At 45.7% G+C, this 24411-nt stretch overlaps 1 protein-coding gene across 1 annotated transcript in view; it reads left to right on the plus strand.

Moving 5' to 3' along the window:
• Positions 1–16167: 16167 nt before the first annotated feature.
• Positions 16168–24411, plus strand: part of LOC103209902 (aryl hydrocarbon receptor repressor-like) — a 156163-nt gene continuing 147919 nt past the window's right edge. Inside the window, 2 exon segments of the mRNA XM_007955804.1 lie at positions 16168–16264; positions 16368–16440. Coding sequence (XP_007953995.1) covers positions 16168–16264; positions 16368–16440 — 170 coding nt within the window.

Genomic DNA, 24411 nt, shown 5'->3' on the forward strand with positions numbered 1-24411 from the left:
TCTGATTAGCAGGCAAGTGTCTTAGCCACTATGCTACCAGAGCTCCCAAAGAGAAAGCCAGGCACGATCTGCATCGGCCGGGAATCAAACCCAGGTCTCTCACGTGGGAGGCGAGAATTCTACCACTGAACCACCAATGGTCAGTTGTTGTTTGTTATTATTGGTTCTCTGTTCAAAGGACTCCCTTTGGTATCTCTTGTAAGATGAGTCTAGCTTTAACAAATTCCCTTAATTTCTGCTTATCTGGAAATCTAATCTCACCATCATATTTGAGGGACAATTTTCTGGATTTATAATTCTTGGTTGGAAATTTTTCTCTTTCAGGGTTTTATGTATACCATCCCATTGTCTTCTCGCCTGCATGGTTTCCACTGAGAAATCAGAACTTATTCTTACTGGTTGTCATTTGTAGATAACTTTTATTTTTTTTCCATGCTGCTTTCAGGATTCTTTCTTTGTTTTTGGTGTTGAGGAGTCTGATGATGATATGTCTTGGTGATTTTCTTTTGGGGTCTGTGATAGTTGGAGCTGTGCATTAACTTGGCTGGACCACAATTCTGTGTGGTTTAAGGAATTGTGATGTGGTTATTCCTATGATGGGATCAGATGTATATATTCTGAGCAGCCAATCCTTTGAAAGGAAGTTTCCCTAGGGGTGTGGCCTGCTTCCAGTATGTTTATGGACAGCCTGGGAAAAGAGACACTCTTCTGTGGATTGGGATCCTGTTTTGCTGCCTACAACTGTCTGTGAGCGAACAATCCACCATTTGCCTTGGAGATCTTGGATTCGTCATTCATCGGAGTCAACAGCGACTATACTACCTGCCAACCTTGAGCTCATCAGCCCTTGCAGCTGTGAGAGTCGAGAAAAGCCTCCAGCTTGACGTTTGATCCAAGAACTTGGGACTTGCCAATGTCTATAAGTCTGTGAGCCATTTTCCTAAGATAAATTTCTCTTTCTCTATATGTATATATAAGCTTTACTGGTGTTGCTTTTCTAGAGAATCCAGCCTAACACAGGGTCTATCGTATTTGGGATTTTTTGGATTTCCTTAATGGATGTATTCTCACATTTCATCATATCAGGGAAGTTCTCTTCCAACACATCTTGGACAATTTTCTCAGTGGTTTTCTTTTTCTCTTCCTGTTCTGGAATTCCAGTGACACATAGGTTGTTCATTTTGATGGTATCCCACAGAACCTTAGGCTTCCTTCTTTTTGTTTTCATCTTCTTTTTAATTGATCCCTTTCTAAAAAGTATTCAGGTATTTGTCTTCAATCTCATTAATTCTGTCTTCCATTGGTTCGATTATACTTCTTTGCCTTTTCCATGTGTTATCTATTTCTGAAAATATAGTATTAATCTTCTGGATTTCTACCTGTAGATTTTGTATCATTTTCAATGTTTCATTTATTTTGTCATTCTGTTCTTGTATTTTCTTTCAAAATTGTTCTAAGATTTTGTCTGTGTTTTCCTTAATTTTGTGAGTGTTTTCCTTGCTCTGTCTCTCAATCCGTTGAAGGTACCTAAGTATAATTCTTTTGAATTCCTTATCAGGGAGTTGCAATGCTGTTTCTTCCTCAGGGATGTATTCTGGGTCTGTATCCTGATCCCTTGTTTCTATTGCTTTATCTTGCTTCGTTGTATGGACTGTGATGGTCTGTTGTTTCTGAGACATTGTGATGTTGCTGTATTTAGATCTCTGTTAACTGTTTGTGAAGAGCAGTTAATAGTGAGTCAGGTTGTTCTTGGTGGTCATTTATTGTTGACCAGTTGGTAGAGAAGGAAGTGGTGGCTTTCATTCTGTAAGTGGAGCTGCAGGAGTGTGGATGTGGTTGCATTTTATGGGCATTGTTTCTATCTCCCACTGAGACAAAAACAACAATCAAAAAACCATCAAAAAAATAAAAGCAAATGGATGAAAACACACCACGTAAACACAGGAATAATCACCAAAAAAAAGAAAAGAAAGAAAGAAAAAGAACCTCACAATATCTGGGGAGGGGGCAATAAGAGAAAAGAGGTAGAGTAGGAAAATAATGAAGAAGAAAATTGGAAAAATGCAAAAAAGAGACACAAGGAATGCAGAGAACCATGAGAAAGAAAAAAATGGGAACCAGGAACAGGGAAGAGAGAAAAAGCTGAAAACTAGAACCTGGGAAGGGAAGAATAAAGAATACTAATAAAGAGGACAAAATAATAATAATAATAATTTTTTAAAAGACAGAAGCAAACAAACTAGAAACAAACTGGGGGAAAAAAAAAAGGAAAAAAAATTCTGGACAGGGCAGGGCACCCAGCTCCATCTGAGCTCACAGACTGGGATGGAATTCCTTCCGGTCCAGGAGGTGGGTGGGAGTAAGGGATGGCTGCACCTCCGCTCACCATGAGGGCGTGGGGTTTAAGAGTAACAAGGGGAATATCGCACCTTTCCGGTCGTTGGTGTCCGTAATGTTCTGTGGTTCCTGGCAAGCGGAGCCTATTCGTAGGTCCCTGGAATCTGACCCAAAGCTGCCACTTTAAATATCTAAAATGGTCAAACTGCTTGTAAACATTCACAATGGCTGCAGCCTCCAGACAGGCAAAAGTCCACAGCTCAGTCCACCTTCTTTGCTGTTCCCCCTTTCATTCACCAGCCACCAGTGCAGTCCTCTGTGCAGCCCCTGGCTAGCAGGGCTGTCTTTAGGTCAGTTCTCAGGTCCCAACCTCACTTGGGAGCCCTGGTAGCATAGTGCCTACGGCACTTGACTGCTAACCAGCAGGCTGGCAGTTCCAAGCCACCAGCCACTCCTCAGAAGGAAGGTTGGGCAATCTACTTCCATAGTGATACTGCCTTGGAAACCCAAAGAGGGGTCGCTATGAGTTGGATCTGACTCCACGGCACATAACAACAAGAACAACAACATCACTTGGCAATATCCAAGCTGTCCGCGCGTTAGGATCTCTGAGAGACTGCAGCTCCATACGTCTCCTTTTTAGGTGTTTTCATGCAGGGTCTGCTACTAGTTGGAGTTTAGTCTACTTCTTATCCTTCCTTTCAAAGCTCAGGGCTCCAGGATTATCTTCTGTGTCTGTGTTCATTGGTTCCCTTTTTCTTTGTTGAAAAGAGGGTCTGTGCAGTCTGTCTGCCTATTCTGCCATCTTCCTGCCCTGATGGTTTCTAAGTCTGTACATCTTTACAGAAGCAGATGGCCACATCTTTTTGCCTCAGAGTGCCTGGTGGTGTTGAACTCCCAACTTTTGGTTAGCCCCAAGTGCATAACCACTGCACCACCAGGGCTCCTAGTTCTCTTTGTAATGTCTGTGGTATCCTTGCTTGCTTTCTTGATTTTTTTTTTCAAATTTTATTTTTGTTGAGAATATACACAATAAAACCAAACCAAACCCACTGCCATTGAGTCAATTCTGACTCATAGCGACCCCCATTGCGATTCCAAGGCAATAAATCTTTACTGAAGTAGATTGCCTCATTTTCCTCCTATGGAGTAGCTAGTGGATTTGAGCCACCGACCTGGTTAGCAGCCATATACCTTACCCACTGTGCCACCAGAGCTCCTTTGATGCATAACAAAGCTTACACCAATTCAGCCTTTTCTCCACGCACCATTCAATGACATGGATGACATCGCCGAGTTGTGCAGCCATTCTCACCCTTCTTTTCTGAGTTGTTCCTCCCCTGGACATAAACTCATTCCCCCCCAATGTTCCTATCTAATCCTTGAAGTTGCTGTTGTTGACTTGATCCCATGTAGGCAGTTCTTGAAAAAGCACAGTGCTCCTGGTGGATCTGTTTTACTACTTAAGTCAAACTGCTGTTTGGTTCAGAGGACTTGAAGGGATATTTTTGCCTTGATGCTTAAAGATGATCTCAGGGCAATAGTTTCAGGGGTTTACCCAGCCTCCATGGCTCCAGGAAATCTGGATTCCATGAGCATTTGAGATTCTGTTCTGCATTTTCCCCCTTTTGATCAGGATACTTCTATGGAATCTTTGATCAAAATGTTCAGCCAGGCTCCACCCAGTCCTTCTGGTCTTGTGTCAGTGGAGACCATTAGCCACATATCCTGTGTCCTCCTCTGATTCCTGACTCTTTCTTCCTCTGTTGCTCCAGGTGAATAGAGACCGATTGCCTTGGATGGCTGCCAGCAAGCTTTTAAGACTGCAGACATTGTGTAGTGAACTAGGAGATGAAACAGAAGGACTAAACATGTTATTAGGCCACTTAACTGGAATGTCCCATGATACCATGACCCTAAGTAAGCCTCCAAACCAAGAAATCAAATTCCATGAGGTATTTAACTGTACATAAGCAACCTCAGCAGCTACTCTTTTTTTTGTCCCTGTTGTAAATATATCTATCACTCAGCTTTTGCCAGCTCAGCTTTTTAAAGGTATACAACTTATTGACAGTAACTACGATAATCGGCTGTGCAGCTCTACCCTCAATCAATGTGATTTATCCATCACTGTTAACCCCGCTGTGTCTCCTTCCTTTTAACCCCTGGTAACCACTAATACCCTTTGCTCTCTGTACACTTGCCTTTGCCTGTCTATTTATATAAACGAGGTCATGCACTATTTGCCCTCTTCTGATTGGCTTGTTTCATTCAGCATGTCTTCAAGCTGTCTTCATACTGTACCCTGTATCAAGACTTCATTTCTTCTGGTGGCTGACTCATATCCATTGTATGGATTGACCACATTTAGTTTATCCATTCATCTGCTGATGAGCATTCAGGTTGTTTCCACCTTTGGCCATTGTGAATAGTGCTGCAGTGAACATTGGTGGACAAGCCTCTTTGGGAATCTCTGCTTTCAGGTCTTTTAGGCATTTACTGAGGAGTGGAATTGCTGGGTCATATGGTAGTTCTGTCCCCAGTTTTTGAAGAACTGCCACACTGTTTTCCACAATGATTGTACCACTTTGCAGTCTTACCAGTGTTGTGCAATGAATTGCATGGTATAGCTTTTCTAGCCATAGTTTGTAACTCCCACCGGATTCCTGGGTGGGACCATGCACATGACAAATATGTGTCAGCTTGGCTGGGCAGCTGGTGGTAGTCATTTTCTATAATGAGACTAGCAGTTAACTCCATGGTGGAATTTGCCGTGAGCAACTGAGTAGCTGCTTTTAAATCCCTGATTGTTAAAGTCATCCACCTGGGGTATTTCTGTTGGAGCAGCATGAAGTACTCTTCTGGGAAACTTCACTCTCTCTCAGGTGTGTAGAATTCTGGTGTTGGGATTGGTTGGTTTTGGGACTCTGCCAGGCTTAAAAGGCGCCCTCCTAGGGGTAGAGAGAGAATCTCACTGCTGGCTGAGAGAGACACCCAGCTGAGAGAGATGCCCGGCTTAGAGAGATGCCTGGCTGAGAGACATGCCTGGCTGAGAGGCGGTGGCAGTGGAACCAAGAGGCACTGAACAGAGTGGAGGCTTATCTGGCCCACAGAGGCAGAGGACAGACCAAGAGGCCAAGGACTAGAGAGGCATGTCTCAGGGCACAGCAGAGGGGATGCTGTCCTGATTGAAGAACTGTATCCTGAGTGTGTTCCTGAACTTGAATTATAGCCTGTTACTTCCCTAATAAACCCTATAATCTGTGAGTTCTGTGTGGCCACTGCAACGAGTTATAGAATGCAGCAAAGAGGTGGTGGGTGCTGTGGGAGGGATGGCTGATGTCAAGGATGGTAAGAGGGAGGGAGGGTGGTGGCCTGTCTGGCTTCATAGGAACAGGCCTTGTGCTGCTGTTGGTGATTCAGTCTTCCTCTTGTGGAGTTAGAGGAGGTCAGGAGATGCCGCCTCCCTGCCCCTTTAGCAACCAGCAGTAGATAAGAGTTCCAATTTCCCCACATCCTTGCCAATATTTGTTATTTTCTGTTTTTATTTATTTATTTAACTTTTTATTGTGATTTGGGTGAAAGTTTACAGAGCAAATGCATGTTCCATTCAATGGTTCGTACACAGTTTGTTTCATGACATTGACTGCAATCCTCATAATGTAACAGCTCTTTTCCTGCTTCCTGCCCTGTGGCCACCCCTCCCTGTGTCCTTCTAGCCTGTGCATCCCTGCCTCCCACCCTTTCTCCCTGTGCAAACACAGCCCTTCTGCTCTCGCACAGTTCATTGTTCTAAGGCGTGAATCTCCCTGGTGTAGGTGTTCGGCCAGTACCTGTCTGTTATTTGGCTGAGAATTAAGCCACAGGAGTGAGTTCAGTTCCAGGCCTGAAAGATGCCTTGGGGCCATAGTCTTGAGGGTTCAGCCAGTCTCCATCTGACCAGTAAACCTGGTCTTTTTTTATGTTTTTAAAATTTTGTTCCACATTTTTTCTCCCACTCTATCCAGGATCTCCAATTTTGTTCCCTTTCCAAGTTGTTGACATTGGTAACTGAGCACCATCTAGTTCTTCTGGTCTCAGGTCATATAGGCTGAAATTCTCATGGTCCATTAGTCCTTTGGACTAACTGTTTCCATGTGTCTTTGATTTTCTTCACGTTTCTTGGCTCCAGATAAGGAGAGACCAATAGTTGCATCTTAGATAGCTGCGTACAAGCTCTTAAGACACCAGGTGCTACTCATGAAAGAAAGATGTAGAACAATGTTTTTGTGTACCCTGCTGTGCCAGTTGAGCTTGATGTGCCCCGAGACCACGGTGCCCAGCATGCAGGCCCAGCAGCTCACTCCTTCAAGGTGCTTAGTTGTGTCTAAGAAGTTATCCTAACTTTGGGTCTGTTAGCTTTAAACTACATACGGACATTTTTATAGCACATACAAATACATAGATTTTTTTTTTTTTTTTTAAATCTTAGCTGTCCTAGTGAGAGTGAAACGGTATCTCATTATGGTTTGGATTTGTGTCTTTCTGACGGCTAGCGACATAGAGCATTTTTTCATGAGTTTGGTGGCCATTTGAATGTTCTATAGGTAAATGTTTATTCAAGTCCTTTGCCCATTTTATGACTGGACTGTTTGCCTTTTGGTTGTTAACATTTTATATACATACATTTGTTATTGGATTCTTGTTGGATATATGGTTTCTGAAGATATTTTCCCAGCCGGTAACTTATCTTTTCACGTTTTTGGTAAAATCTTCTGATGAGCAAAAGTTTTTAATTTTTAATTTTTATGAGGTCTCATTTATTTATTTTTTCTTTTGCTGCCTGGGCTTTTGTTCTTCCATTTGACGATCCATTGTGGCAGGCCAGGCCTGACAATGCAGACCCTGCTGGTTCTTCTAAGGATTGTGGTTTTTTGTTTGCGCATTTTGGCTGTTAGTCCATTTTGAGTGTTTTTGTGTCTGGTGTGAGTTGGGACTGGTAATTTGTCTTCTTGGTTTCTTGATCAGTCTGGCTAGAGGTTCATCCATGTTACTGATCTTTTCAAAGAACCCTTTTTTGCTTCGTGGATGTTTCTCTGTTTTTATTGGATTGATATCTGCTCTTCATTATTTCCTTCCTTCTGCTTGATTTGATTTCTCTTTTTCTAGTTATTTAAAGTGGAAGCTTCCATTGCTGATAGGAGACGGCTTATTCTAATAGAAGTGTTTCATGCTATTACTTCCCACCAAAGTGCCACTGTAGCTGCATTCCACAAATTTTGGTAGGTAGTATTGTCACTCAGTTCAGTGTCTTTTTAACATTTTTCTAGAGACTTCCTCTTTGATCCATGGATTACAAGTGCATTATTTTCCAAACATTTGAGGATTTTCCAGATACCTTTTAATTACTGATTTCTAGTTTAATTCTGTTATGGTCAGAGAACATACTTTACATGATTTGTATTCTATTAAATTGTTAAGGATTGTTTGAAGTTACAGAATATGGTCTATCTTGGTTGTGGAGTTAAGTTTGTGTGTCAACTTGGCTGGGCCTGGCTGAGTGGCTGGACAGCTGGATGTAGTTACTCCCCATGATGAGACTGGTCATCAACTCCATGGTAGAATCCACTGTGAGCAGCTGAGCAGCTGCCTTAGGGATGTGGTCTGCTTCCTGTACATAAGCAGAAGCCTTGGGGAATGGTCTTTAACTTATGGCATGCTTGAACCCTGTCATTGTTTAGCAGCCTGCCATGCTCTGCTGACCTTGGGACTTTCACTGGACTTAATTAATGGCCTGCTGTGTGGTTTGGTAACATCAGGACTGTGCCATATTATTATTATTTGTCAACCTTGGGCTTGTTAGCCTCAGCAGCCAGTAACTGCCTGAGTGAAGAGATGCCTCTAGCTTCAGTGGGCCGGGAGCAACAGGCAGAGTTGAAGCCCAAAGTCGAGGGGCTCTCACCCAGCCCCTAGAGCTTGGCACCTTGAACTTGGACTTCAAGCCTCCAAACTGCTTAATAAACTCCTGTTTATTAAGGCCATCCCATTTGTGGTCTGTTCTTGTCAAAGGGGTGCTAGGGAACCAGAACACTGGTGAATGTCCCATGAGCCAAAAATGCATAGTCTATTGTTGCTGGGTGGAGTGTTCTATAAATTTCACTTAGTTCAAGTCTGTTGTTTGGATATACTATATCCCTATTGATTTTCTGTCTGTTGTACTATTGGTTACTGAGAGAGGAGTGTTGATGTCTCTAACTATGTGTTCTTTCAGTTTTATTAATTTGTAAAATTTTACTTTTATTTCGGTGATATATATATACATATACATACATACATATATACATACATATGTGTGTGTGTGTGTGTGTGTGTGTGTATATATATATATATATAGAGAGAGAGAGAGAGAGAGAGAGCGCATGCCCTGGTATCATACAGAGTTCACGGTAGCATAGTGCCTAAGCACTTGACTGCTGACCAGAAGGCTGGTGGTTCAAACCCACCAGACACTCCTTGGAAGGAAGGTTGGGCAATCTACTTCCGTAGTGATACAACCTCAGAAACTCAAGGAGGGGTCACTCGAGGGTGCATAACAACAACAACAACAACATATACATATATATACATATACATATACATATAATGCATTATTGTTGTTAGGTGCCATCCAGTCAGCTCTAACTCATAGTGACCCTTTGTACAACAGAATGAAACACTTCCCAGTCCTGTGCCAGCCTCACAATCCTTTCTATACCTGAGCCCATTGTTGCAGCCACTATTGCAATCCATCAAACCAAACCCATGACCATCGAGTTGATTCTGACACATAGCAACTCCCATTGGGTTTCCAGGGCAGTAAATCTTTATGGAAGTAGATTGCTCCATCTTCCTTCTGCAGAATGGCTGGTGGGTTTGGAACCACCATCCTTCTGGTTAGCAGTCAAATGCCTTAGGCACTGTGCCACCAGAGCTCCTTGCATGTATATATGTGTGTGTGTGTGTGTGTGTATTTATATATATATAGGGGAGCTCTTGTAGCATAGTGGCTAAGGCACTTGACTGCTAACCAGAAGGCAGGCGGTTCAAACCCACCAGCCACTCCTCGGAAGGAAGGTTGGGCAATCCTACTTCCGTAGTGATATTGCCTTGGAAACCCAAGGAGGGGTCGCTATGAGTCAGGGCCGACTCGATGGCAAACAACAACAACAACAACAATATATATATAGATATATAGATATATATAAAAGTTCTGTTGGCATAGTGCCTAAGGCACTTGACTGTTAACCAGAAGGCTGGAGGTTCAAACCCACCACCAGCCACTCCTCAGAAGGAAGATTGGGCAATCTACTTTTGGAGAGAGACCACCTCGGAAACTCAAGGAGGGGTCGCTATGAGTTGGGTCCGACTTGACAGCACATAACAACAACAAATATGTGTGTGTGTGTGTATATACACACACACACACAAATATGTATATAAAAGTTTCCATGTTAAAGTGCCCAATTCAGTGACATTAAAAACTTTCTCCATGTTTGCTACCATCACCACTCTCCACATTTCTGACAAATTTTACCATCCAGATAAAGACTACGTCCGCCTTCAGCAATAACTCTTGTTCCCTTCTCCCCCCTTGTCCCTGGTAACCACAAATAAACTTTGTCTCTATGTCTTTGCCTGTTCTGAGTATTTCATACAATATTTGGGATCATGCCACACTTATCTTTGTGTGTCTGATTCATTTCACTCAGCATAGTGTTTTCAAGATTCACCTGTATCATACCAGGTATCAGTACTTCATTTCTCTTTATGGTGACTAGTACTCCATTGTATGGATGGACCACATTTTGTTTGTCTCTTCATCTGCTAATGGGTACTTGGGTTGTTTCTGCATTTTGGCTAATGGACAAGAATCTGTTTAAGTTGCTGCTTTCAAATCTCTTGGTTCTATGCCTAGGAATGCAACTGCTGGGTCATATGGTCTTCATTTCACTTTTTGAGAAACACTGTTTTCCACAGTGGCTTCACCATTTTACATTCCCAACAACAATGGATGAGGGTTGAAATTTATCCACATCCTCTCCAACACTTGATATTTTATATTTTTTCTGACAATAGCCATCTTAGGGGCGGGGTGTGTGGGAAGTGGTATCAGATTATGGTTTTGTATTGCATTCCCCTAGTGACCAATAATATTGAGCATCTTCTCATGTGCTTATCAGCCATCTGTTTATCTTCTTTGGTGAAATGCCTATTCCAGTGTTTCTCCCATTTTTGATTGGGTTATTTGTCCTTGTATTGTTCAATTGTAGGAGCATGTATCCAAGTATACTATGGATATTAAACCCTTATCAGATACATGCTCCCCAAAGATTTTCTCCCATCCCAATAGGTTTTTTCTTCACTTTCTTGATAAAGTCCTTTGATGCACAAAATTTTTCATTTTGATGAAATCCACTTTATTTATTTATTTTTCCTTTTTGCTCCTGCTTTTGGTGTCATACCTAATAATACATTATCAAAAACAATGAAGTTGAAGTTTTACCCCTTTTTTCTTCTAAGACTTTTATGATCTTAATCTTCTATTTAGCTCATTGATCTGTTTTAAGTTACTTTTCACATATGGCGTGAGGTAATGGCCCAACTTGGTTCTTTTACATGTGGAGAACCAGTTGTCTCCACAGCAGGGTTATTACTTTTTGCCTTATGTATTTGTAAGTTCTGTTGTTGGGTGCATACACATTAGTGGTGCTGTATCGTTAGACATGACTGGTTTGGAGCAGCATGAGGGAGACCAGGAAGGAAATGAGCAAGGGTGGTGGGTTTGGAGTGGCCTGAGGGAGACCAGGAAGTGAGCAGAGTGGTTTGGAACAACTAGGAGAGACGAGCTTGTCTGTCAGTTTGCTGTCCTGTGGTTGCTTGCGTGTTGCTGTGAGGCTGGAGGCTATGTCACTGGTGTTTCAAATGCCACAAGGGTCACCCATGGTGGACAGGTTTCAGCAGAGCTTCCAGACTAAGACAGACTCTGAAGAAGGAAGAGGCCATCCACTTCTCAAAGACTTAGCCAGTGAAAACCTTATGAACAGTAATGAAACGCTTCCTGATATATTATTGGCAAATTTTATGAATAGCCCTGAAAATTGTCTGATATAGTGCCAGAAGATGAGCTTCCTCAGAGTAAAGCTGACCTTAATGATGTAGTTGGAGTAAAGCTTTCAGGACATGCATTCACTGATGTGGCACCACTCAAGATGAGAAGAAACAACTGCAAGCATCCATTAGTAATTGGAACATGGAATGTACAAAATATGAAACTAAGAAAATTGACAGTTGTCAAAAATGAAATGGAACACATAAAGATTGATATTCTAGGCATTAGTCAGCTGAAATGGACTGGTTTTGGCCATTTTGAATCAGACAACCACATGATGTACCATGCTGGGAATGACAAATTGAAGAGGAATGGTGTGGCATTCGTCATCACAAGGAACGTTTCAAGATCTGTCTTGAAGTACGATGATGTCAGAGATAGGATGATATCCATATGCCTACAAGGAAGACCCAATAATACTACTATTACTCAAATTTATGCACCAACCACCAAAGCCAAAGATGAGGAAATTGAAGATTTTTACCAACTTCTGCAGTCTGAAATTGACCAAATGTGCAATCAGGGTATATTGATTATCACTGGTGATTGGAATGCAAAAGTTGGAAGCAAAGAAGAATCACCGGTAGTTGGAAAATACGGCCTTGGTGACAGAAGTAACACTGGAGATCACATGGTAGAATTTTGCAAGATCAACGACTTATTCATTGCAAATACATGTTTTCTACAATGCAAACGTCAGCTATACACATGGACTTTGCCAGATGGAGTGCACAGGAATCAGATTGACTACACCTGTGGCAAGAAGTGATGGAAAAGCTCAATATCTTCAGCCAAAACCAGGCCAGGAGCTGATAGTGGAACAGATCATCAGGTGCTCATATGCAAGTTCCAGTTGAAGCTGAAGAAAATTAAAACAAGTCCAAATATGACCTTGATTATATCCTTCCTGAATTTAGAGACCATCTAAAGAATAGATTTGATGCACTGAACACCGGTGACCAAACACCAGAGGAATTGAGGGATGCCATCAAGAACATCATCCATGAAGAAAGCAAAAGGTCATTAAAAAGACAGGCAAGGAAGAAAAGACCGAAATGGCTGTCAGAAGAGATTCTGAAACTTGCCCTTGAACAGAGAGTAGCTAAAACAAATGCAAGAAATGATTGAACAGAAAATTTCAAAGAGCAGCTCGAGAAAGCAAAGTCAATTATTATAATGAAATGTGCAAAGATCTGGAGTTAGAAAACCAAAAGGGAAGAACACACTTGGCATTTATCAGGCTGAAAGAACTGAAGAAAAAATTCAAGCCTCGAGTTGCAATATTGACATATTCTATGGGCAAAATATTGAATGATGTAGGAAGCATTAAAAGAAGATGGAAGGAATACACAGAGTCACTGTCCCAAAAAGAACTGGTCGATGTTCATCCATTTCAGGAGGTGGCATATGATGAAGAGCCAGTGGTATTGAAGGAAGAAGTTGAAGGTGCTCTGAAGGAAGTGGTGAAAAACAAGGCTCCAGGAATTGACGGAATACCCATTGAGATGTTTCAACTAACGAATGCTGCACTTGCGGCACTCACTTGGTTGTGTCAAGAGATTTGGAAGACAGCTACCTGGCCAGCTGACTGGAAGAGATCCATATTTGTACCCATTCCACAGAATGTGGAAATTATTGAGCAATATCATTAATATCACACACAAGTAAAATCTTATTGAAGATAATTCAAAAAATGGTTGCAGCAGTATATTGTCAGAGAACTTCTACAAATGCAGGCTGGATTCAGAAGAGGATGTGGAATGAGGATATCATTGCTGATGTCAGATGGATCTTGGCTGGAAGTAAAGAATATCAGAAAGGTGTTTACTTGTGTTTTATTGACTATGCAAAAGCATTTGATTGTGTGGATCATAACAAATTATGGATAACATTGAGAAGAATGGGAATTCCAGCATACTTAATTGTACTTATGAGGAACCTGTACATAGACCAGGAAGCTGTCGTTTGAACAGAACAAAGAGATACTGCATGGTTTAAAATCAGGAAGGGAGTGTGTCAGGGTTGTATCCTTTCACCATACTTATTCAATCTGTATGTGGAGCAAATCATCCGAGAAGCTGGACTATATGGAGAAGAGTGTGGTATCAGGATTGGAGGAAGACTCATTAACAACCTGAGATATGCAGATGACACAACTTTGCTTGCTGAAAATGAGGATGACTTGAAGTACTTACTGATGAAGATTGAAGACTACAGTCTACAATATGGATTGCACCTTAATATAAAGAAAACGAAAATCCTCACAACTGGACCAATAAGCAGCATCATGAAAAATGGAGAAAAGATTGAAGTTGTCAAAGAGTTCATATTCCTTGTTTGTACAATCAACACCACTGGAAGCAACAGTTAAGACATCAGAAGACATACTGCATTGGGCAAATATGCTGCAAAATACCTCTTTTTCAAGTGCTGAAAAGCAAAGATGTCTCTTTGAAGACTAAGGTGCACCTAACCCGGGCCATAGTGTTTTGAATTGCCTTATATGCGTGTGAGAGCTGGACAGTGAATAAGGAAGACTGAAGAAGAGTTGATGCTTTTGAAAGTTGTGATATTGGCAAAGAATATTGAAAGTACCATGGACTGCCAGAGAAGTAACAGATCTGTCCTGGAAGAAGTATATCCGGAATGCCCCTTGGAAGCAATAATGGCCAGGCTTCGTTTCATCTACTTTGGTCATGTTGTCAGAAGGGACCATTCTCTGGAGAAGGATATCATGCTTGGTAACGTGGGGGGTCCACCAAGAAGGGGAAGGGTCTCAAGAAGATAGATTGACACAGTGGCTGCCATGGTGGGCTCAGGTATAGCAGGGATTGTGGGGCTGGCACAGGACCGGGCAGTGTTTCATTCTGTTGTACATAAGGTCACTGAGTCAGAGACGACTCGACGGCACCTAACAGCAACAACAACGTATGTTCTTGGAGAACTGACCCTTTATCCTGATCTAACGTCCCTCTTCCATCAACTGTGTATCAGTTTGTCATATTGTGGTGGCTTTGTGTTGCTGTTCCTTGGTTTATAATCAACAAAGGAGTGCATCCTTTCCCTAGAGTTACTCAATCTGTAGGCTACTGATGAAGATTAAAGACGACAGTCTGCAGTCTGTATTACACCTTAACATAAAGAAAACGAAAATGCTTACAACTGGACCAATAAGCAACACCATGATAAATGGAGAAGAGATTGAAGTGGTCAAGAATTTCATTTTACTTGGATCCAAGTCCACATCTATGGAGACAGCAGTCAGGAGATCAAACAGTGTCCTGCACTGGGCAAATCTGCTGCAAAAGACCTCTTTAAAGGGTTAAAAAGCAAAGTTTTCACTTTGAGGACTAAGGTGTGCGACCCAAGCCATGGCATTTTCAATTACCTCATAGGCATGTGAAAGCTGGACAATGATTAAGGAAGACCAAGGCAGTACGGTGTTGACAAAGAAGGCTGAACATGCCACGGGCGGCCAGAGGGACAGAGCGAAATGCCTCGGCAGAAGCACAGCCAGAGCGCTCCTTGGAAGGGTGGCAAGACTCCGTCGCCCAAACCTCGGGCGCGTGATCGGGAGGGACCAGTCCCTGGAGGGGACGTCCTGCTGGTAATGCGGAAGGTCAGCAGGAAAAGAGGGAGACCCTCAAGGAGATGGAGTGACGCGGTGGCTGCAGCGGTGGGCTCAAGTGCAGCAAGGTGCGAGGTTGGCGCAGGAGGGGCCAGGGTTTCGTTCTGTTGCGCGTGGCGGCGAATGCGTCTGAACGACTCAGTGGCATCTAGCAACAGTGTCCCTGTCTGTCCTGGTGCTACTCCTCTCTCTGAAGCCTAAGTTGTCTGATGTTAACACAACTACTCCAGCTTGCTTTTGTTTTGTGTTTGCCTGGTGACGACTCTTCCGTCCACTTCTGTTGGACCTCCCCACGTCTTTATATTCTTATATTTGAAATGGGCCTGCGACACACTCCTGTTCCTCTCATGCATGTTTCACACAGGGTGGAAATTGTGTGTGTTAGTCCACCCCTCTCCCGGGCAGTGGGGACTGGAGACTGGGTGCGTGCTCCTAGCCGCTTCTGCTAGCTAGAGCAGATGTGGGCCCTCCTTGCACACTGGCAAGATGCTCACTGCACAGAATAGTCAGATTCCGTGGCTGGAGAGCACACTGCCCCAACAACGTCCCGCTGGGTGGGGCTGAGCCAGCCTGCAGCTCTTGGCAGCAAACGTGGGGTTGGTAGCCTTGCTCGGATGCCCGTCCCTGTGCCCAGCCCTACCGCTCGGCGACTGAGCAGTCAGGCTCAGAGCAGCGAGCAAACAGCTTTGCAGAGCTGAGGGGGGAATCTTTCAGAGAAGAGGAGGCTGCTGGCGGAGCAGCACTAGGCCACAGCGGCACAGACTGGCCACAGAGACCACCGAGGGGGCGTGGCAGCCTCGCGAGCTGTCCCCGCGCTGACTCGGTGCCGGAGAGGCCGGCTCCATCTCCCAGCCTGAGTCCTGCCTGCCAGACCCTCATAGTCGGGGCTGCTTTCTGATGACACGCTCGGGGTCCTTACCTGGTGGAGTGTCCCCGAGCCCAGCTTGAGAGCAGGACTGTTCCCTGTGTGAGTGTGACGGACAGGACCACAATGGCCCGTGAAAGAACGGCCCTATGGTGGGAAGGGTGCAGTGTGGTGTGCCCAGCTTGAATGCAGTGTTGTGGCTGAGGTGGCATGTCCTTGTGGGTCCTCCCTGCCTCTTCTGAGCACAGTGACACACAGGTGTGGTCCTATATCGGGGTTGCTCCAGGGTCGGGGACCCTGGACCCCTGTGAGGGCCGAGTGCCTGGCCAGCCCCATCTCCTGGTGGCCTGGAGGCTGTGGCAGTGCAGGTCCCTCCGTGCCACCGACATGACCCCTCCTTTCTCTTCTAGGGCCCGAGACAATGATCCCACCGGGGGAGTGCCTGTACGCCGGGCGGAAGCGGAGAAAACCCGTCCAGAAACAGTGAGGAGTGTTTGTGTTGTCCTGTGTGTCGCCAGTGAAGAAGGGGGCTTTAGGGACCCAGTGGGGGCGGGGAGCTTCGGACCGTCCTGGTGATGGTGCACTGGCTGGTCCGCGGAGCGCGAGGGCCGAGCCTGGGCATCCCCGTGCCCTGGCACCTGGCCTCTGGGCTTCTCTGTGGACCCTCATTCGCACCACCAGCTGCTCTTCTGTGAATTTGGGACGTCCGTCGTGTGGAGCTGTGGTCAGGGGGCTCTGTTACCTCTGATGAAGGTCACATTAGGCAGCACTGTGCCTGGTCCTGGCCCGACATCCACCCCAAGGAGGACACGCAGTCCCTGGCCCCTTTGCTGGGTCTCATCCCCTTGGATCTGTCCCTGGGGAGACGGCAGCAAGCTGCTTTCTGAGCTTCACTGGCCAATGCCGAGGAGCCCCGGTGCCGGCAGGTCCTGCCAGCGGACCCCTCCCCAGACTAGCTCTGTCCCTGGAGCAGGAGGCCACGCGGAGCTGTCCGTGCCCGTAGGAGGGGGGGCTTTCCTCAGGCTAAGCCACCCTCCTTGGCCTCTCGCCCAGGACCCTGTGGATGTGCTCTGAGACTGTCCACATCTGAGTGTCCGTGTGTGTGTATACATGGGTGTGTGTGTTCATATGTGTGAGTGTGTCTGTAAGTTTGCCTGTCTGTGTTTAGGTGTGTGTGTGCGTGTGTGTGTGTGTGTGTGTGGCTCTCTGTGCCTGTGACAGAGGCTCCCAGGAATGGGCCCCACATGCCCTACGCAGGTGAAGCCTCTGCCGTTCCCCTGGGCCTAGAGGCTTTGCTCTACTGTGGCAGTCGTGCGAGGAACGCAGGGCTGAGAGGCTGCTGGTGGGCAGAGGGACAGCCAGTTCCCAGGGTGGGGGTGGCTGGTGCCACGTTTGCCCACATCTGTGTTCTTCCCCATGTGTGTGAACCCAGACTCCATGACAGCTGGTCAGCACACTCTGAGAACATGCTGGGGCGAGGCGCCCCCCTGCCAGGGAGCACCCCCCACCCCCCGCAGGCCCAAGGCAGGCTCTCTCCTGCCATGTTGTCCAGTCCAGGGTGATCCAGACGAAGAGCCCAGGCTCAGGCTCAGGGGGTGTCCAGTCACCTGCTGAGACATGGCAGTGCTGCTGGTCAGTGTGGGAGGGCTGGTGCTGGCCCCGGCAGCTGTGCTCTGCAGGGGGGAGCTGGCCAGGGGCGTACCGTGGCCCACGCCCCAGGGCGGGCAGGGCAGAGGCAAGGGCACGTGGAAGGGGCTGAGTGCTTCCAGGGACAGGCGTGTGGCTGACACATTTGTTTTGGTAAACATGTTTGTTTCATTAACTGGGAAAGAGAACTGCCTCAGCCAGGCACTGGGCCGGGGTCCTGCCCTCACTGCACTCCTGCCCGGAGTCAGGGAGAGATGGGAGCAGTTCCTGGTGGTATTATCTCTGTTTCCACCAGAAGGTCTGCCCACGTGGCTTTTTCAATTGTAGTGAGGGATGTGTTTACATAAGTGGTATGTTCTACTCACTGCCAGCCTGTCAATCCCAACTCATAGCAACCTCCTTTGGGTTTCCAAGGAGATAAATCTTTACGGAAGTAGATTGCCCACTCTTCCTTCTGAGGTGTGGCTGGTGGGTTTGAACCACCAACCTTCTGGTTAGCAGTCAAATGCCTCAGGCAGTATGCCTCCAGAGCTCCTGAAGTAGTATGTTGTTGTTGTTAGGTGCTGTCGAGTCGTCTGAGCCATAGTGACCCTATGCACAGCAGAACAAAACACTGCCCGGGCCTGCACCAGCCTCACGGTCCTTGCTATGCCTGAGCCCATTGTTGCAGCCACCGTGTCAGCCCATCTCGTTGAGGGCCTTCCCCTTCTTCGTGGACCCTCCACTTTACCAAGCATGACATCCTTCTCTGGGGAATGGTCCCTTCTGACAACAGGACCAAAGTAGGTGAGACAAAGTCTGGCCATTCTCGCTTCCAAGGAGCATTCTGGCTGCACTTCCTCCAGGACAGATCTGTTAGTTCTTTTAGCAGTCCCCGGAACTTTCAGCATTCTCCGCCAGCACCACAACTCAAAAGCATCAACTCTTCTTCAGTCTTTCTTATTCATTGTCAGCTCCCCCATGCATATGAAGTGATTGAAAATATCACGGCTTGGGTCAGGCACACCGTAGTCCTCAAGGAGACATCTTTGCTCCTCATCACGTAGAAGAGGTCTTTTGCAGCAGTTTTGATCAGCCACTCCTTGGAAGGAAGATGGGGCAATATTCTTCCATAGTGATACTGCCTCAGAAACCCAAGGAGGGGTCGCTATGAGTCAGGTCCGACTCAACAAAACATAACAACAACAAGAACATACGTTGTCTGATGTCCTTACTGCTCCTTCCACGAGTGTTGATTGTAGAACTAAGTAATGTGAAGTCTTTGACAACTTCAATCTTTCCTCCATCCACCGTGAAGCTGTTTATTGGACCAGTTGAAGATTTTTGTTTTCTTTATATTGAGGTGTAATCCATACTGCAGACTGAAGTCTTTAATCTTCATCAGTAAGTGCTTCAAGTCATCCTCACTTTCAGCAAGCAAAGTTGTGTCATCTGCGTATCACAGGTTGTTAATGAGTCTTTCTCCAATCCTGATGCCTCCTATTCACTGTCCACGTTCGGATTATTTGCTCAGCATACAAGTTGAGTAAGTATGGTGAGAGGATACAACCTTGATGTATTTAAACCATGCGTTATCCCCTTGTTCTGCTTGAATGATAGCCTCTTGATCTATGTACAGGTTCCTCATGAGTACAACGAAGTGTTCTGGAATTCCCATTCTTCTCAATGTTATCCACAATTTGTCATGATCCAGACAATCGAATGCTTTGGTATATGTTATGTTCTTGTTGTTGTTAAGTGCCATCGAGTCATTTCCGACTCATAGCGACCCCATGCACAGCAGAACGAAACACTGCCTGATCCCGCGCCAGCCCCACAATCCCTGCTATACTTGAGCCCATCATTGCAGCCATCGTGTCAATCCATCTCGTTGAAGGCTTCCCCCTCTTTCGTTGACCCTGCACCCTACCAAGCATGACATCCTTCTCCAGGGAATGGTCCCTTCTTACAACATGACCAAAATAGGTGAGACGAAGTCTGGCCATTCTTGCTTCCAAGGAGCATTCTGGCTGCACTTCCTCCAGGACAGATCTGTTAGTTCTTTTAGCAGTCCACGGAACTTTCAGCATTCTCCGCCAGCACCACAACTCAAAAGCATCAACTCTTCTTCGGTCTTCCTTATTCATTGTCCAGCTCTCACATGCATACGAGGTGATTGGAAATATCATGGCTTGTGTCAGGCGCACCTTAGTCCTCAAGGAGATATCCTTGCTCCTCAGCACTTGAAACAGTTCCTTCACAGTTGACTTCCCCAATGCTACATGTCGTCTAATGTCCTGACTGCTGCTTCTGTTGGCATCGATTGTAGAACCAAGCAACGTGAATCCCTTGACAACCTCAGTCTTCTCTCCATTTATTGTGATGCTGCTCATTGGTCCAGTTGTGAGGATTTTTGTTTTCTTTCTATTGAGACGTAATCCATACTGCAGACTGTATTCTTCAATATCACTTTCAGCAAGCAAAGTTGTATCATCTGCATATCTCAGGTTGTTAATGATTCTTCCTCCAATCCTGATACCACGTTCTTCCTCATATAGTCCAGCTTCTCGGATTATTTGCTCAGCATATAGATTGAATAAGTGTGGAGAAAGAATACAACCCTGATGCACTCCCTTCTCGATTTTAAACCATGTAGTGTCCCCTTGTTCTGTTCGAACGACAGCCTCCTGGTCAAGGTACAGATTCCTCATGAGTACGGTCAAGTGCTCGGGAATTCCCATTCTTGTCAATGTTATCCATAATTTGTCATGATCCACACAATCAAATGCCTTTGCATAGTCAATAAAACAAAAGTAAATATCTTTCTGGTATTCTCTGCCTTGAGCCAAGATCCATCTGACAACAGCTATGATATCCCTTGTTCCACGTCCTCTTCTGAATCCAGCTTGCACCTCTAGAAGTTCTCTGTCAATATACTGCTGCAAACGTTTCTGAATTATCTTCAGTAAGATCTTACTTGCGTGTGATTTGAATGATATTGTTCTATAATTTCCACATTCTGTGGGATCACCTTTCTTTGGAATGGGCACAAATATGGATCTCTTCCAGTCAGTTGGCCAGGTAGCTGTCTTCCAAATCTCTTGGCATAACTGAGTGAGTGCCTCCAATGGGGCATCTGTTTGTTGAAATATCTCAATCGGTATGCCATCAATTCCCAGAGCCTTGTTCTTCGCCAGTTCTTTCATTGCATTACCATTGGTTCTAGATCATATGTCACTTCCTGAAATGGATGAAGATTGATCAGTTCTTTTTGGTACAGTGACTCTGTGTATTCCTGCCATCTTCTCTTGATGTTTGCTGCACCATTCAATATTTTGCCCATAGACTCTCTCAATATTGCAACTCGAGGCTTCAATTTTTTCTTCAGTTCTTTCAGTTTGAGAAATGCCGAGCGTTTATGTTATGTTAGCAAGGATCAAAACTCAGAGGGAAGGGTCCCTCCCTGCCCAGTTCCTGTCCAGTGCCAACAGTTTGAGGGCCTTCCTGAGAGACTCTGCCATGGCTGGTGGGTGTTCTCCTTTGAGTCCTGTGCACAGTGGAGGGGGTTCCACGTCAGGATGCGTTTCTCTGGCCTCGCCTGCTAGGATCTCCATGCCTGCCCTCTGCTAATGCCTGTTTAGACGTTTCCAGGGGTCAGCCTCGCACATCACTTTGTGCGCTCACTGTTGGGGGAGGTATGGGTGCCGTGTGTCCCTCCTGTGTGTCCCTACACCCCTGCACCCCCCCCTCCATTCTCTCAGCCTAGCCACCTCCTTGACAGTTTGCAGCCAGCAGCCCTGAGCAGGGGTGGTGGGTCCCTTCTGCTGATGGAGTAGGCCATGGCCCGCACGTTCCTGCCTGGCCTTCTGGGTTGCATGTGGGTGCGTGGGCTCTGCACGTCTCCGGAGTCTGTCTGATCCTTTTGTCTGCAACCCAGGGCTCGCGAGGAGGGAAAATCAAGGCCCAGACTCTACACCTGTGTGTTGGAAGGCGAATTCCCCGGGACAGAACTGCCCCCTACAGGATGTGGGCCTTAGTACCTTTGGCAGAAGCGAACTGCCCAGCCCAAGAGGTTGAGCCTCTGAAGTCCTGGACGGAGGCCTGTCCTGCCGCCGGCCGCTCTGGGCATTCGCATCTCCTGCTCTCCTCCTGAGGGACGTTGACCAGCACTTGACCCCTTTTCCGTGGATGGCCTGCGTTCAGACCTTTCCTCGCCTTCCTGTTGACCAGTTCGTCTCTTCCCACCTGCTAGCCTTGTTGGACATGTGGCTGTCGGCTGCTGAGAGAGCATCAAATGCCTTTGCCAGTTCTCATTTTACTCGCCGTGTCCTTGCTCTCTAGAAAGCTGCTCCACGGCGCTACGCGTCTGATCGTGGTCACTTTGCTGCATGGGCAGTGGGTGGCCCTGCCCTACAGCATGCTCCAGCCCCAGGGTGCTGGGTGCTCCAAGCCTCTGGTCCAAGCCTTCCCAGGGGCAGCGTGCCCCTCGCAATGGCCCAGAAGCCGTGGGCCTCCCATCTCTATGTGTGTTTCTCACGTGTGTGGAGTATGGTATATCTTCACGAAGCACACATTTACTGTCCAGTCTGATGCACATGTAGTTTTCAGACACATGTGCACCTAAGAACCCATCACTACAGCCATGATTACTAACATTTCTTTGTGCCCCATGGGCTCCTCCCCTCCACCTCTGTCACCAGGCCACTTCTGGTCTGCTTCCTGTCACCAGGCCACCTCTGGTCTGCTTCCTGTCACCGTGGGCCAGTTTGCTTTCTCTGGAATTCCTTATAAATGGGCCCATGCACATGTGCCCTTGGGTCAGGTCCGCCCACTCAGCACGAGGAGTTTGAGGTGTGTCCGTGTTTGATACTTTTCTGTTGTTGATGTGTGTTCCATTGTATGCATGCACCATATTTGTTTATCTGTTCACTGTCCATGGCCATGTGGGTGGTTCCATTGTGGGGCTGTTACCAGCGAATCTCGGTGAACATGTGTGTCCAAGTCTTCGTATGGACACGTGGTTCCCTGTCTCTTGGGTAAATGGAGTACAATGGGGAGAATATATATTGGGTGTGTTTCGCTTTTTAAGAAACCACCAAAGCAGTTGCCTCATTTTGCCTCCCTGCCAGCAGGGTATGAAGTCCCAGTGCCCCTACATTCTCAGCCATTCTAATAGCCAGCCTTGAGTGTCACCATTCTAATGGCCAGCCTTGAGTGTCAGCCATGCTAATGAGCTGTAGTGGTATCTCTTCATGGTTGTAACTTGCATTTAAATCCAAACCCATTGCCCTTAAGTGGATTCCGACTCATAGAAACCCTATAGGATGGAGTAGAACTGCCTCATAAGGCTTCCAAGGCTGTAATCTTTACAGAAGCAATCTGCCACATGTTTCTCCCATGGAGCGGCTCGTGGCTTTGAACCACTGACCTTTCGGTTAACAGCCAAGTGCTTAACCACTGTGCCACCAGGTCTCCTAATTTGTGTTTATCTGGTCTGTCAGTTCGTCGTACTGTGGTGGCTGCATGTTTCTGTGAGGTTGGAGGCTATGCCACTGGTATTTCAAATACCAGTATGGTCACCCACGGTGGACAGGTTTCAGTGAGGCTTCCAGACTAACACACACTCAGAAGAAGGAAGGGGCCATCCACTTCTCAAAGAATTGGCCAGTGGAAACCTTATGAATAGCAGGGAAACACTGTCTGATCTATTACTGGAAAACTTGATGAATAGCCCAGAAACATTGTCTAATATTGTGCTGGAAGATGAGCCCCTGAGGACAGAAGGCACTCAAACTACGACTGGAGCAAAGCTGCCTCCTCAGAGGAGAGCTGATCTTAACAACATGGAGTAAAGCTTTCAGGACCTTCATTTGCTGATGTGGCATGACTCAAAATTAGAAGAAAGCTGCAAACATCCATTAATAATCGGAACATGGAATGTACGAGGTATGGATCTAAGAAAATTGGAAGTTGTCAGAAATGAAATGAAATGCATAAAGATTGATATCCTAGCCATTAGTGAGGTGAAATGGACTGGTTTTGGACATTTGGAATCAGATCTACTGTATCGGGAATGACAAATTGAAGAGGAATGGCATGGCCTTCATCATCACAAAGAACGTTTCAAGATCCATCCTGAAGTACAGTGCAGTCAGTGATAGACAGTGGCTGCAATGAGGAGCTCAGGTATAGCAAGCATTGTGAGGCTGGTGCAGGAAAGAGCAGTGTTTCGTTCTGTTTTACACAGGGTCACTGTGAGTCAGCACTGGCTCAAGGGCACCTAACACCAACAGTGACTAATGTTGTGGAACATCTTTTCATGGGCTTGTCAACCATCTTTGGTGACATGTTGCTTATTTCTGTATTGGGCTGTTTGTTTTCTTATGATTGAATTGTAAGAGCTCAAGGACATCATGTGTGTTAGACTGGGTTCTCTAGAGAAACAAAACCAGTAAAGCTTTTATATATGTTGTTGTTGTTATGTGCCATTGAGTTGGACCCGACTCATAGCGACCCCCCCTTGGGTTTCCAAGGCAGTATCACTACAGAAGTAGATTGCCCCATCTTCCTTCCGAGGAGTGGCTGGTGATATATATATATGTATATAGAGGGAAATTTATCTTAAGAAAATGTATATATGTATATAGAGAGAAATTTATCTTAGGAAAATGTATGTATGTATATATATATAAATTTATCTGTCCGGGTTCCTCCAGTGGGGCATCTGTTTGTTGGTTCTAGATCATATGCCACTTCCTGAAATGGATGAAGATCGATCAGTTCTTTTTGGTACAGTGACTCTGTGTATTCCTGCCATCTTCTCTTGAT

Source organism: Orycteropus afer, unplaced genomic scaffold (assembly GCF_000298275.1).
Source record: "Orycteropus afer afer isolate SDZICR_OR568_19922 unplaced genomic scaffold, OryAfe1.0 scaffold00541, whole genome shotgun sequence".
In the NCBI taxonomy this organism is placed as follows: domain Eukaryota; kingdom Metazoa; phylum Chordata; class Mammalia; order Tubulidentata; family Orycteropodidae; genus Orycteropus; species Orycteropus afer.